The sequence below is a fragment of the Sphaeramia orbicularis genome, chromosome 17 (assembly GCF_902148855.1).
Source record: "Sphaeramia orbicularis chromosome 17, fSphaOr1.1, whole genome shotgun sequence".
NCBI lineage: Eukaryota > Metazoa > Chordata > Actinopteri > Kurtiformes > Apogonidae > Sphaeramia > Sphaeramia orbicularis.
Genome location: NC_043973.1, coordinates 14,641,242 through 14,653,685, shown reverse-complemented (window position 1 = coordinate 14,653,685; position 12,444 = coordinate 14,641,242). Strand labels below are relative to the sequence as shown.

The window sequence follows — 12,444 nt, the reverse complement described above, 5'->3', positions numbered from 1 at the left end:
TGTGTACTAACAAGAATGTCAGGTACATTATGATACAGGGTTTGCAGATCCTTATTATATGTTGGATATGCATGAAATAAAAGTGAGATCTGAATCTACATTTGTTGCACACACTGCCAGTAGGGGTTTACAGGACATAAAATGAACCACTGCCACATGTTTTCATCGACATTATTAAATGTGCATTGTTTTTAGAATTCATACAATATCACAAAACACATTATTGTGATCCTGAATACCATTTTCTTACACCACTAGTACAGTGTGATGAACCAGTAACATTGCTATCATATTTTAACATGGCCTCCCAGATAGCAAAATCATTATGGCTTAAATCTGGCCCAAAACTGGTATGCCATTTTGGCAAAGTTCTGGGCAGATGTATGGGCCCTAAATGGCCCAAAATAGGCAAGCCAAAATCAAACCAGAAGGAAGCCAAAATTCACCCAAAAGTAATTGTGGACTTCCAAAATATAGCGATGATTGTCCCAGAAAAGCCCCAAATCCCCATAATCCAGCCAAAAAGTAGCCAAAACTGACCCAAAGAGAGGCCAAAATTCGTGTTGATCATGCTTTTAAAATGCAGTGGGGTTTTCTTCTGGGTAGAAATTGCCACTCTTTGTGCAGTGTTTTGGCTCTACAGAAATATGCCAAAACACAACCAAAACACATCCATATATGGAATAAGATGTTACTGCTCTTTAGTCAGTCTTCTGCTTTGCCATAAACATGCCATACCATCCCTATACTTGATCCCGCTCTTTGCCCAGTCTTTTGGTTAACCAGACATATGCCAGAACTCAGCCATATATTGCTGGTGCCCCCATATCTATTATGGATAACCTTAATCATACCACAGTTAAGCCTAAAGGTTTTCATAATGCCAAAAGAAAGCCAAAAATGTCAAATGTATGCCATAATACTACCAAAATATTTGCTATCTGGGCTGTGTTTTGCCTGCCAGGCAGTTGTTGTAATTTTACGTCAAAATATTTTGGGTTATCTCCACTGTCACATTCATAGTAACAGTTGATGTACTCGCAGTCGTGGTACATGATGTACTGCTTTTATTTTTGGCTACATGAATGAAATCCCCCTCCCCATCTCGAGTCCATTCAAAGTATTTCCTTCATATCTTCTTCAAACTTGGTGCACATGGTGTACCTCACAACCTCCGCCCCCGACACACTCGGCTCCACCCACTTTGTGCATCTCCCAGCCAATGAGCAGCCACTGTCTCTCCATGCCTCTGCTGCAGCAGGCACTGGATTTGCTGCTATTCTTAGATATTTTCAGTAGAAGGCGGGGATTAGAGTTCCTCGTTCTGCCTCTGTTTACACTCAGCAGAGCAGGCAGTAACAGAGTAAATGAGGGAGAGTCAGAGGAGCGAGGGAGTGCAGCTGCTCTGCCTTGCATCCTCGCATCCCACAGTGATGTTTCCACTGTCGTCCTCTTCCGTGGACCTCGACGGCATTTTTCCCCCTCCAGTTCAGCTCGTACCCATCCAGACCTGTACCCAGTGGACTGTCTGCTTGCAGTGGATTTTGCTCAGGCAAGCAGCATAGGAGCACAAAGTGTCCAGACTGTCCTTCTTTGGAGAGCAGACTGAAAGCCCAGCTCTCTCACTCAGTTTTATTTTGCACTCATGCTTCATTTTACGCTGAGATGCCAGAAGTGAATTATTTCATCTCTGTGTCGTGGATGTTCATTCAGGTAAGGAGGCAAAGGGATGAACTGAGTGAGGAGATGAGATGCTCGTGGTTCACATGTTGCTTCTTTTATGAATGAGTGTTGATCTATTCCCCTGCTGCTACAGACAATGGACTTTGCTTAAAACTCTGTGCAATCTTAAATTAGATTTGTGGTTTGTTAACTCAATAAATATGATCCACATGCATAATGTGTGCAGGCTTGTGAGTAAAGTGAGCCATGCGCTACCCTCTGTCCAATCACCAGCCTCTGCATTGCCTGTGACGTGAAACTCACTCACAAGCACAAGCACATGCAAATGCATGCCTTAGAAATGGAGTATAGTATTTGATAGTGATGCCATTCTGGGTATGTGGGTTTGTAGGTGTGCTTTTTCTTCAGAATGATCATTGTGATTAGATTTGAGATGATGTCTTTTTGATGCATTTTGTTGCTGTTGCAGAAAAGTGAGGTAGTAAGTAAATGTAGTGCTCAATCTATTCAGGAGTTTCATTCACAAATGCTTGAATTCCATTAAAGAACTGCAAGAATCTCACATTAAATGGCTCTAATGTCAGTACTGAGTCTTCTTAATGTATGTGTTGGATCATACAAATAGATAGTCATTTAATTGTGTTCTGGATCCAACACCCTGACCTCAGTGGCTGTTTATCATTGATCTAATCAGGGGTCAGTTTCAGACAGTCTGACTCAGGCTTAGATCTCACTAACTTCAGATAGACATCAAAATGTGTCGGTTCTAAAGTAAGACTAACTAAACTAACAAACACGGCAAGCCACTCGGCTCAGATCACTGCAGCAAACATTGTTATCATCAGGAAGACTTAATTTACTGATGGTGAAAGAGAAACGGTTATAGTTGCTGTTTGTGTGATCTTTAAAATATTTCCCTTATTTCTTGTTCCACAATTATGAAACCACAAACCACCAATTATGAAATGTCTTCTCCTTTTTATTAGCTGGTCTGCCTGTTTAGTATAACTGACTGTTACCACGGTAACAAAGGTAGCATTTCCAACTTGTGTGCTGCCAAAAGAGAAACTGTTAAACTTGCTGTAAACTGAGTAAGAATACTGAATGACATCTAATATAAAGCAGGGGAATCAATGGCATTGAGGAAGCATATATCAATAATCACTTCTCATACAAACACCTTTCATGACAATTCTTTACTGTGTACCGATGAGAAATGAACAGATGTTTGTTTTTCAGACCTTTTGAGTGGTTCAGTTTTCACGTTTTTCTGATGCATGTATGTTTGCGTTCCTCTACAGTTCAAGAGGATGCTGAACCGAGAGCTCACTCAGCTGTCAGAAACCAGCCGTTCAGGGAACCAGGTGTCAGAGTTCATCTCTAGCACCTTCCTAGGTAAAACACCTCAACTTTGTGCAATAAACATGATGCAAAGGAGCAGATTCTATACGAAGGAACTGTCATTTATCTTTAAAGTAGGGCTGAGACCTGAAAAAACTAACAAAATTACAACATGATTATGTGCGATATCTATTTCTGTCAATATAACCACCCTTATTACACACAGTTCACTCTACATTAACCATTTCATGCACAGTGGTCACTACAGTGGACAGCTATTCAAAGTTGTTCTCTTGTATATTCATGGATTTTGTTGTTTTAGGTCCATATCAGCCAACACATTGGGCGCTCATACATCATCCCATACACTGCAATTGATATCATTACTGTAACTTTGCTGTTCTTGATAAAAATTGATCTGCAGTAACATGTTTGAGTGTAAAGTAATTGCTTATTATTTTTATTAGACTGTAATTAACACCAAAATGTTTTTTTTTCCCATATTATCTCCATGGAGTAATGACTAGTATTAGGGTACGTTAAAATGTGACAAAACATCAGATTAGCAGCATGAAAAATATTTTTATTACATAGTTTTCACACAGCATATTAGTAAATACATGTTTCTTTGCTTCAAAAATTAAATGCATGGTGTCCAGCTGAGTGGACTTTTTTGCAGCTCCGTGAAAAATAGATTCATAAAAAAAATTTCAAACACATTGTTTTTTAAATCCAGTCCAATCCAACTTTATTTGTAAAGCACAGTGGATTAAAGTACTGTACAGAAAAATAATAACAGAGTAAAATACAAGAATAGATGAAAAGACATAGAACAACTGTAAAAAATAAATAAATAACAATAATAAAATAAAATAGATAGATAGGTATAAATACAGAAGAATACATAAAACCTAAAAAAAAGAATAAAATACAAGAATAGATTAAAAACATTTTTTTAAAAAAAAAGCTGTACAATTAATGCTAAATTTAAGAGGAATAAAAACACTCAGTAAAAAAATCTTGATTAAGGTTCTCATAATTCATGCATGAAAGGGTTAAAGTAATTTTTAATCTGATCAGTGCTTAGGAGGTTAGATAAAATTAAAATGTTTGAGAACAACTGGATATTTAGATGTTTTCTTTCTTCATCTGACAGAGAAACAACATGACATGGACATCATGTCTCCACCCACCAAAGAGAAGGACAAGAAGAAGCGTCCCATGTTCCAGATCAGCGGTGTGAAGAAGCCGACCCACAGCCCTAGCCTCGCCCCCTCCACAATCCCACGCTTTGGGGTCAACACCACCCAGGAGGGACTTCTGGCCAAGGTACGAGGACTGGTTCATAATGAGTCTCCCCAGGTTTTCCCCCCCGATAGCTTCATGTTATAAAACTCTAAATATGATCTCTTGTCCAATGGCAGGAGTTGGAGGACATAAACAGATGGGGAATCGATATCTTTAAAGTCTCTGAATATTCTGGGAATCGGGCACTGACGGTCACCATGTACACTATTTTTCAGGTAAGTTTTTAAATGTTTATTTCAATGAGTGTTTAAACCAGGGGTGTCAAACTCCTTTTCTTTCAGGGGCCACATTCAGCCCAATTTGATTTCTAGAGGGCCGGACCAGTAAAATAATAGCATAATAGCCTATAAATAATGACAACTCCAAATTTTTTAGTACAAAAAAATAACATTAAATAATGAAATTATTTCTATCCAAAACAAAAAGGATGTGAATAACTGGAAAAAACTGAAATTTCTGAAGAAAAATAAGTACAATTTTATCACTATTATGCCTCAACTTGATTTATACGTGTGCACTACAGATCAGATCTATCAAGCCACAAAACAGGCAGAATATTGTTAAAATTGCACTTATTTTTCTTTAGACATTCCAGGTTGTTCATATTTGTTCAGGTTATTGACACTTTATTGTTAAAGGATATCAGAATTTAATGTTCTTTGCAATAAATCAAAGACAAAAAATTGGTGTTGCCATTACTTACAGGCATAATGTCATATTATTTTTTTCACATTAAACCAAGAAGAAAATTTGGAGTCATTATTTCTAGGTTATTATGCTATTATTTTTGAATTTGATGCCCTTGACTGTTAATATTTTCAGGGTAATTTTTGTATTTTGCACTTTGTAAATTCATCTCTTTGGCGGGCTGGTTTTGGCCCCCAGGCCGCATGTTTGGCACCTGTGGTTTAAACAGTGTAGCTGCCTTTATGACAAAGGAATGAATGGGAAAATGAGCAATTGTAGAATTTGTTGTTGTATATATAAAATCGCTAACTAACATATAAAACTGATCTTAATCTGTTTGTTGGAACATGTAATTATGCATATGTCATAATACTTTTAAAGAAATCTGCAAAAATAAAAGCATTTTATGTGGGTTGCATTTTATTTAATAGGGGTAAATTTTATCTGTGTGCAATTATAAGTATAAATATGCACGTTTCTTTATATAGAGGATGTGCTGTGTAATTCTAGGAAAAACATTACCTGGGAAACTCACTTTTATTAAAATGCTGTGATGTACAGTTTAGCTGCAGATAAGTTTTACTCAACCATTCTGGTGTTGATAAATGACTGACCTTTCCTGTAATTAACCTTCTACTTTGTGCTTTTCTATGCTGCTGCAGGAACGAGATCTGCTGAAGTCCTTTAAAATTCCACCAGACACATTTATTACCTTCATGATGACTTTAGAGGATCATTATCATGCTGATGTAGCTTACCACAACAACATCCACGCTGCAGACGTGGTCCAGTCCACACATGTGTTGCTGTCTACACCTGCACTAGAGGTAGATGATGACTTTAATACTAAATTATAGCAGAAAAGTCAAATGTGTACATATGCTTACATCCCTTTTTGTGTCGTTGAAGGCTGTGTTTACTGATCTGGAGATCCTCGCTGCCCTGTTCGCCAGCGCCATCCATGATGTGGATCACCCCGGAGTTTCCAATCAGTTTCTCATCAACACCAGTGAGTTAAAAAGGGATTATGTGAATCTTCATGCGTGTTGAGTATGGATGAGTTATCTGCACCTATGTCAGTAGAAATTGGTTTCTTCACCTATTTTTGCAAAAGTAGAAACTTTGTACCTGTATTTTTTTCAGACTCGGAGCTTGCCCTCATGTACAATGACTCGTCGGTGCTGGAGAATCATCACCTGGCTGTTGGCTTTAAGCTCCTGCAGGAAGAAAACTGTGATATTTTCCAGAATCTCACCAAAAAACAGAAACAGTCGCTGCGCAAAATGGTCATCGACATGGTAAGACACCACACAGATTTGACGATTTACTTTGACAATTTGACGATATTCTTATTTCTCCTCAGGTTATGAGTTTATGAGTAAACATGTTTAAAATGTTCTACCTCCAGGTACTGGCCACAGATATGTCTAAACACATGAACCTACTAGCAGACCTGAAAACCATGGTGGAGACCAAGAAAGTCACCAGTCTAGGAGTCCTACTGCTGGATAATTATTCAGACCGCATACAGGTTGGTTAAATTCATATTTCATACTATTCATACATTCCAACCCAATATGGAACGAATGAATGCAAAAGCTATATTTACTCAATAGCATTTAACTCAGCTGTATACTGTACTTCTACCGACCACATCTCCAGTATTGTACTTTTGACTACAATGGCAGCTTTAGTTACTTTTCAGATTATTTTTTTCCACTTCCTGTCTAGTGAAAGTCTCCAAAAATGTTATTTATGTTTGTGATTTCGGTTCAAGTAGGTAAAATGAGCTCAACCTTAAATATCTACAGCAGTAACATGATTGCAGCACTAATGCTAAACCAAAAATAACATATATTTACACACACACACCACCCCGAAGGGGAGGCAAGGGGTATTTTTTATGGTTCAGTTTGTTTGTTGGCTTTGTTTGTTTGTTTGATTGTTAACACTCTAGCAGTAAAACTATTGGTTGAATTCATACAAAATTGGGTTTATAGATTGCCAGTGACCCAGAATAGGTCTGATTACATTTTGGAAAAATAGGTCAAAGTTTCTATTTTTTATGAATTTTTTTGTCCCCCTTTACTTATAATGAGCGAAATTCCAAATGTCTGTAGCAGCAAAACTATTAGATGAATTCATACCAAATTGGGTTTATAGATTGCCATTGACCCAGAATACATGTTGTTACATTTTGGGAAATATTGGTCAAAGTTCCCATTTTTTATGAATTTTAAATCTTTTTTTTTTTTTTTTTCTCACATTTACTTATAATGGGAGAAAAAAAAACTTCAATTTTGTTTCAATTTACTTCAAACTTGGCACATATATAGAGGCAGTTGATATGCTGACATCACCACATGCATAGACATGATGACATCAGCTGGACTGATGTCAAAATAAGTTACAATACATGCGAGGGGCGGGGTTTGTTGTGTATGGCACCACTTGTTTTTCTTAATTTCATTGTACACACAATGACAAAAAAGGCTTTTCTATTCTATTCTATTCTATTCTATTCTGTTCTATTCTAAAATGCTGATAGGAGTACCTTTTGTACATTTTTCCAAAACTTTAAGTTGTTGATTGGACTACTTGCTTACATGGAGTATTTTCAGTGTGCTATTATCAAAGTAAAGGATGTGAATATTTGTTTCACCAGTTCATTTGTGTTTCCTGCCTCTAGGTCCTTCAGAACATGGTTCACTGTGCAGATCTGAGTAACCCCACTAAACCCCTGGAGCTGTACCGGCAGTGGACGGACCGCATCATGGTGGAGTTCTTTACTCAGGGGGACAGAGAGCGGGACAAGGGCATGGAGATCAGCCCCATGTGTGACAAACACAACGCCTCCATAGAGAAGAACCAGGTACACACTTTGTACAGCTGTGACCAAAGGGTATACATGCATTTATCTGACTGAGACTTTTTTTCAGTTTCAGACTAACTTGAATTAAAGGTGTTCTAGTTCAGTAAATTTTTGCTAGTCCAATTTGTCCTAGGTTTTTGTATGAAATGAATTAACGAAGATGAATTTTTTTTCATGAGCCTAATTTAGTACTTTTTTCACACTAAGTTCTCATTTTGTTAACAATAGGTTTTGTGTGATGTTGGATTAATATTACAAATCATGCACAAAAGGGGGTAACCCAGAATAATGTGAATAGTGTTAAGACTGTTTCTAATGATAACTCTGTGTTTCTTCTTCCAAGGTGGGTTTTATCGACTACATCGTTCATCCTCTTTGGGAGACGTGGGCCGATCTTGTCCACCCAGACGCTCAGGAGATACTGGACACACTGGAGGATAACAGAGAGTGGTACCAGAGCATGATCCCTCACAGCCCCTCACCAAACCCAGAAGGCCACAAGGAGGCGGCTCTTTCCGGTGAAGCCTCTGCACTCACCGGGGGAGGAAACTCCACTTCAGCCGACAAGTTCCAGTTTGAGCTAACCTTGGAAGAAGAAGGCGAGTTTGATACAGAGAGTCCGCCTGAAGAAGAGGAACTCTCCAGAACTGATTCGACTCACCTGCTTCCAAACATGCTCAGTGCTGATGCAGGCAGGACGTTTTCTTTAGACTTTGACCAACAAATGGCAGAAGATGGCGAAACGGTGCGAGAAGGCGTTTCTGAGGTAGCACCCTTCAGAATGGGCACATAGCATTAAGTCAGAAGTTGTTTCCTTTTGGCCTTTTTTTGTTTCTTCTTGATTTCGGTGCCTCATCCTCCGTCACACCCCTTCTTCCACTCCCAACCAAACACCACCACCTCTGGTTTCTGTGGACAGGATGAGTGGAATATGGGAGTGCATGTGGATGTGGAAGGGTGTTAAAGTCTGCAATTTTACACAGCAGTCACTTGCACTGGAGAGAGACAAACAGACTGAGCCACTGTTCCAGAAGAGGAGAGGAAACCTAGTTTCTGACCAGTCCCCTGTACTCTGTGTCTCAGTCAGACAACTGTGGATAAAACTCTACAGGGACAATGAGAAGTTTAAGAAGAACTTCTCCTTTTACCAGCCAACCTAAGGTCTACTGCAGTATAACTAATGACAGAACTGTCTTCCTCTTTAAGAGTATTCGTGAAGGAAGTACGAGAGTGAACGATGACGCAGGCTTCTTAGAAACCTTGCCAAATTCTGCAGGGACAATGCAGATATGCCTGCCGTTTTTAGGCTTTTTATTTGTTTTTTGTTGTTTTGTCATCTTTTATTTAGTTCATGCATAGTAAAGCAGTACATGAAGATACAGTATAAGCATAGCCGATGCAATTTAAGACACACAACTGCAGAAATGAACGGGGATGGAGCTATGCATGATTTTTATGCAGGAGATTTTACATGTAGCAGACATTTTCAGTGACTTGGTCGCTATTATTTGAAATGAAGCACTGCTTTCCAGTGGTGTTTCACAGTCCATTCAAGATCTTAATTATTCAGTAGTGCATAATACTATTTTGGGGTTCATTTTTATCTTTATTCTCCCAAACTACTATATTCTGAGCAACTAAACTGAGCAAGGGTCAGTATAGTGTTGGTGAAATTCATTCAAAGCAGCGTGGACTGTGCACATGGTGCCCCCTAGTGTTGACAAGAGAAACTGCAGCTCTGTCACAGGAGGGCAATGATAATAAATACATAACATTAAACATGTATTTACTTGCAAGACTACCCAAAATATCAGTTAAAATTTAGTTGCTTCTTTTCTTTTTATTCAAACTCAATACTTTTTCTTTATGTTTTGGCACCCTTTTTATCAGTTTGCCTTCGAGTTTAGCACTTTAGAGTTTTGTTCATAGCTGGCCCTCATTGTGTTTTAAGGGCTTGAGCCAAAACATGAACACATTGGAGGAAGTTGACTGAAGAGAGTTTGTTGTTGGCTGTCAGGCTACCAGCACAGACGTGTAAACACCTCATGTAAATACATGAACACAACCAGACAGCTATGAATAATACTAATCACTAAAACCTCATTACTCAGGGTTCCTACAAGATATGGGGGAAAAAATAGCAAAATGGGTGGAGAAATGCTTGTTTCCAGACTACTGACTCAAAAACAAACTGATCACACAAGCAGTTTTGGCAGCAATGTTTCCCACTTTGATCGGATGAATCACAAGACCTGACAGCAAATAATGAACCTGCACAAAATCAGAATGTAACATCCATGTTCATAGCTGGACATAGTACACAAATATGTAGCTGTTTGTTCTTAAATATGGTCTAAAATTATGCAATGGAACGTGTGTAGGAACCCTGGTCATTATAGTAGTCAAACAGCTTCAAGTACAGTTTTTAGTAACTTACACTTGGATAAATAACTGAACAGATAAAAGATTAGAGGAGTTGGAAAGAAGGATGTTAGCATCAGTGTAACTGTAAAAACCCAGGAGGTTACCCAGAGACACCATCCTGTGCCAAATTTTTTTCATCTTTTTCCTCTCGTTGATCAATATTTCACTCTTCACAGGGACATAGTCAATGACAAAACAAGTGCCAAGCAAGCATGACACAACCCGTACTGTAATTTCCATTTTGCCACTGGCTACTTTCCATCAGTGACTGATAAAGTTGGTTGATTGTAGCACCCTGTGTGCCAATCTGACCCTACAGTGTCTGTTTCTTTTTTAATAACTCTTGCTATAGCAGTAACTGAAACTGATATTGTCTTAAAACAGTGATGTGTTTGTGTGTGACTGAATGACTGGGGTGATTTTTTTTTTTTTTTTTGGTTTTGACGTACGTATTTGCTAAGAAAAACCAAAGCACTTTGTATTGTACTTTTACAGTCCTGCACTTCCAGTACAGTTGAATACGGTGGCTGTTTCACTGTCTTTCTATTGGCGTACGAGCTTTGTGGTTGATTTCAGTTAAAACAGGCTGGACCACTACAGCTCTTGCACTGCAAAAAAGAAACCTTACCCAAGTTGTAAAAGCCTTGTTTCTGGCAGTCTTCTCAAGAATGTTTTTAATTAGAAAAGTAATCTCATTTTGATAAAAATATACCTAACTTTGTCATAAGATATCAGCTAGCACTGAGCTAGATTTGACAAATAACACGCTAAAACAGCGGTTTAATATCCCAGCAGAGGAATAAGATCATTTTCCTTATTATAAGAGACCATTCGCACGATATGTCAAGTTACCAATATGTAGTCTCTTAAATGACTGCTTTCATTGCTTTTAATAAGCACAATTTACTTAAATTATGGCATTTTCTTTTTGGCTCTATTGCAATTGTTCCATGGCTTCCCTTTTATTCTAATAGCCAAACAAAGTTAAGACAATTTGGTTTTATTTAAGAATATCTGTTATCTGTTTCTTTCTAGTCGGACTGTTTTTGCAGTGTAAAGGTTGGACGTTGGAGTAGTTTTTTGTTTCTTTTTTTATAATTGACTGTACAGAACTGTTTTGTTGAAATGCATGACATTGGCTGCAAGATCCAAACAATATGAAGAGTATATACAGTACTTGGCCTGTGGAGAAACGTGTTTATTTTATTACAAAAAAAACTGAGTAAATTGTTTTATTGTGTGAACGTAATTTTTTTTTTTTTTTTTGACGCCTTATTTTCAACCTTGGGATTTTCTTTGGTCATACATGTGTTCACTGACATGCTGGAGTCAAACATGTGCAATCCTTTCTGTAGCCCAAACACTCAAGGATGCCTTCAACACTAAGGACTATTTACCAACAACTTAACCAGCACAAAATGCAAAGATTCAGTCTGTTTTAGGCGCGTCACTAAGTCTTTTGTTTTTGTACATTCTCCTCATCGTGCTTCATGTACAGTTTATTTATTATTTCTATGTTATCTGTCTGATCGGAACACTAGGCTTTTTTTTTTTTTTTTATTAGTCTGATGTGTAGTACTTGTGTAGTTTGATATGTGAGAAAGTCTAATGGGACAGATTTCAACATTACTCAGCTTTTTTTCCTCTTCATTTCTTCATGTCTGCAGATAACACAGGCAAAAATATTCTTTCACTCTTTTTTTGCTGTAAAAATAGTCAACTCACACATTTCTGTCTTGGTTGTCAGAAGCATCTTTCCTTGCTTTCGTGTTTCCACTGATCAGGTCATCTGTCTTTTCTTTGTTTTCACGAGTCATAGTGGTGATGATATAGTCATACAGCGTCAACAGTCATTATGGATCAGTATTTCTTTTCTTAGATTTTCTAAATATGGGTCAAGACTCTGCAGCTTTGACAATCTAAACTCTGCTGTTTAACTGTGGGTGTTTGCCCTCTATCCAACTAGAACTGTATGCCTTGCCAATAAAGGAAAAACTCTTCACTCCTTCATGTCTTTCTCTGTTTTTATGACAATCCTTAAGATGTATTTTTTTAATTTAAATATGACATCTAATAACAAGTCACAGATGATGCAAAGAACAATCTGATCATGTTTATTACAACCAATA

General features: G+C 37.9%; 1 protein-coding gene across 5 annotated transcripts in view; it reads left to right on the top strand.

Annotated features, from left to right (window-relative positions):
- The window catches only part of pde4ca (phosphodiesterase 4C, cAMP-specific a), a 135,088-nt gene extending 122,765 nt beyond the window's left edge, over positions 1–12,323 (top strand). For all 5 annotated transcript variants that reach the window (XM_030160809.1, XM_030160808.1, XM_030160812.1 and 2 more), the window contains 9 exons: positions 2,985–3,078; positions 4,181–4,353; positions 4,449–4,547; positions 5,682–5,846; positions 5,929–6,028; positions 6,163–6,317; positions 6,428–6,550; positions 7,709–7,891; positions 8,235–12,323. In XM_030160809.1, coding sequence (XP_030016669.1) covers positions 2,985–3,078; positions 4,181–4,353; positions 4,449–4,547; positions 5,682–5,846; positions 5,929–6,028; positions 6,163–6,317; positions 6,428–6,550; positions 7,709–7,891; positions 8,235–8,684 — 1,542 coding nt within the window. In that variant the 3' untranslated portion in view covers positions 8,685–12,323. The remainder of the gene's footprint in view (positions 1–2,984; positions 3,079–4,180; positions 4,354–4,448; positions 4,548–5,681; positions 5,847–5,928; positions 6,029–6,162; positions 6,318–6,427; positions 6,551–7,708; positions 7,892–8,234) is intronic.
- Positions 12,324–12,444: the final 121 nt, after the last annotated feature.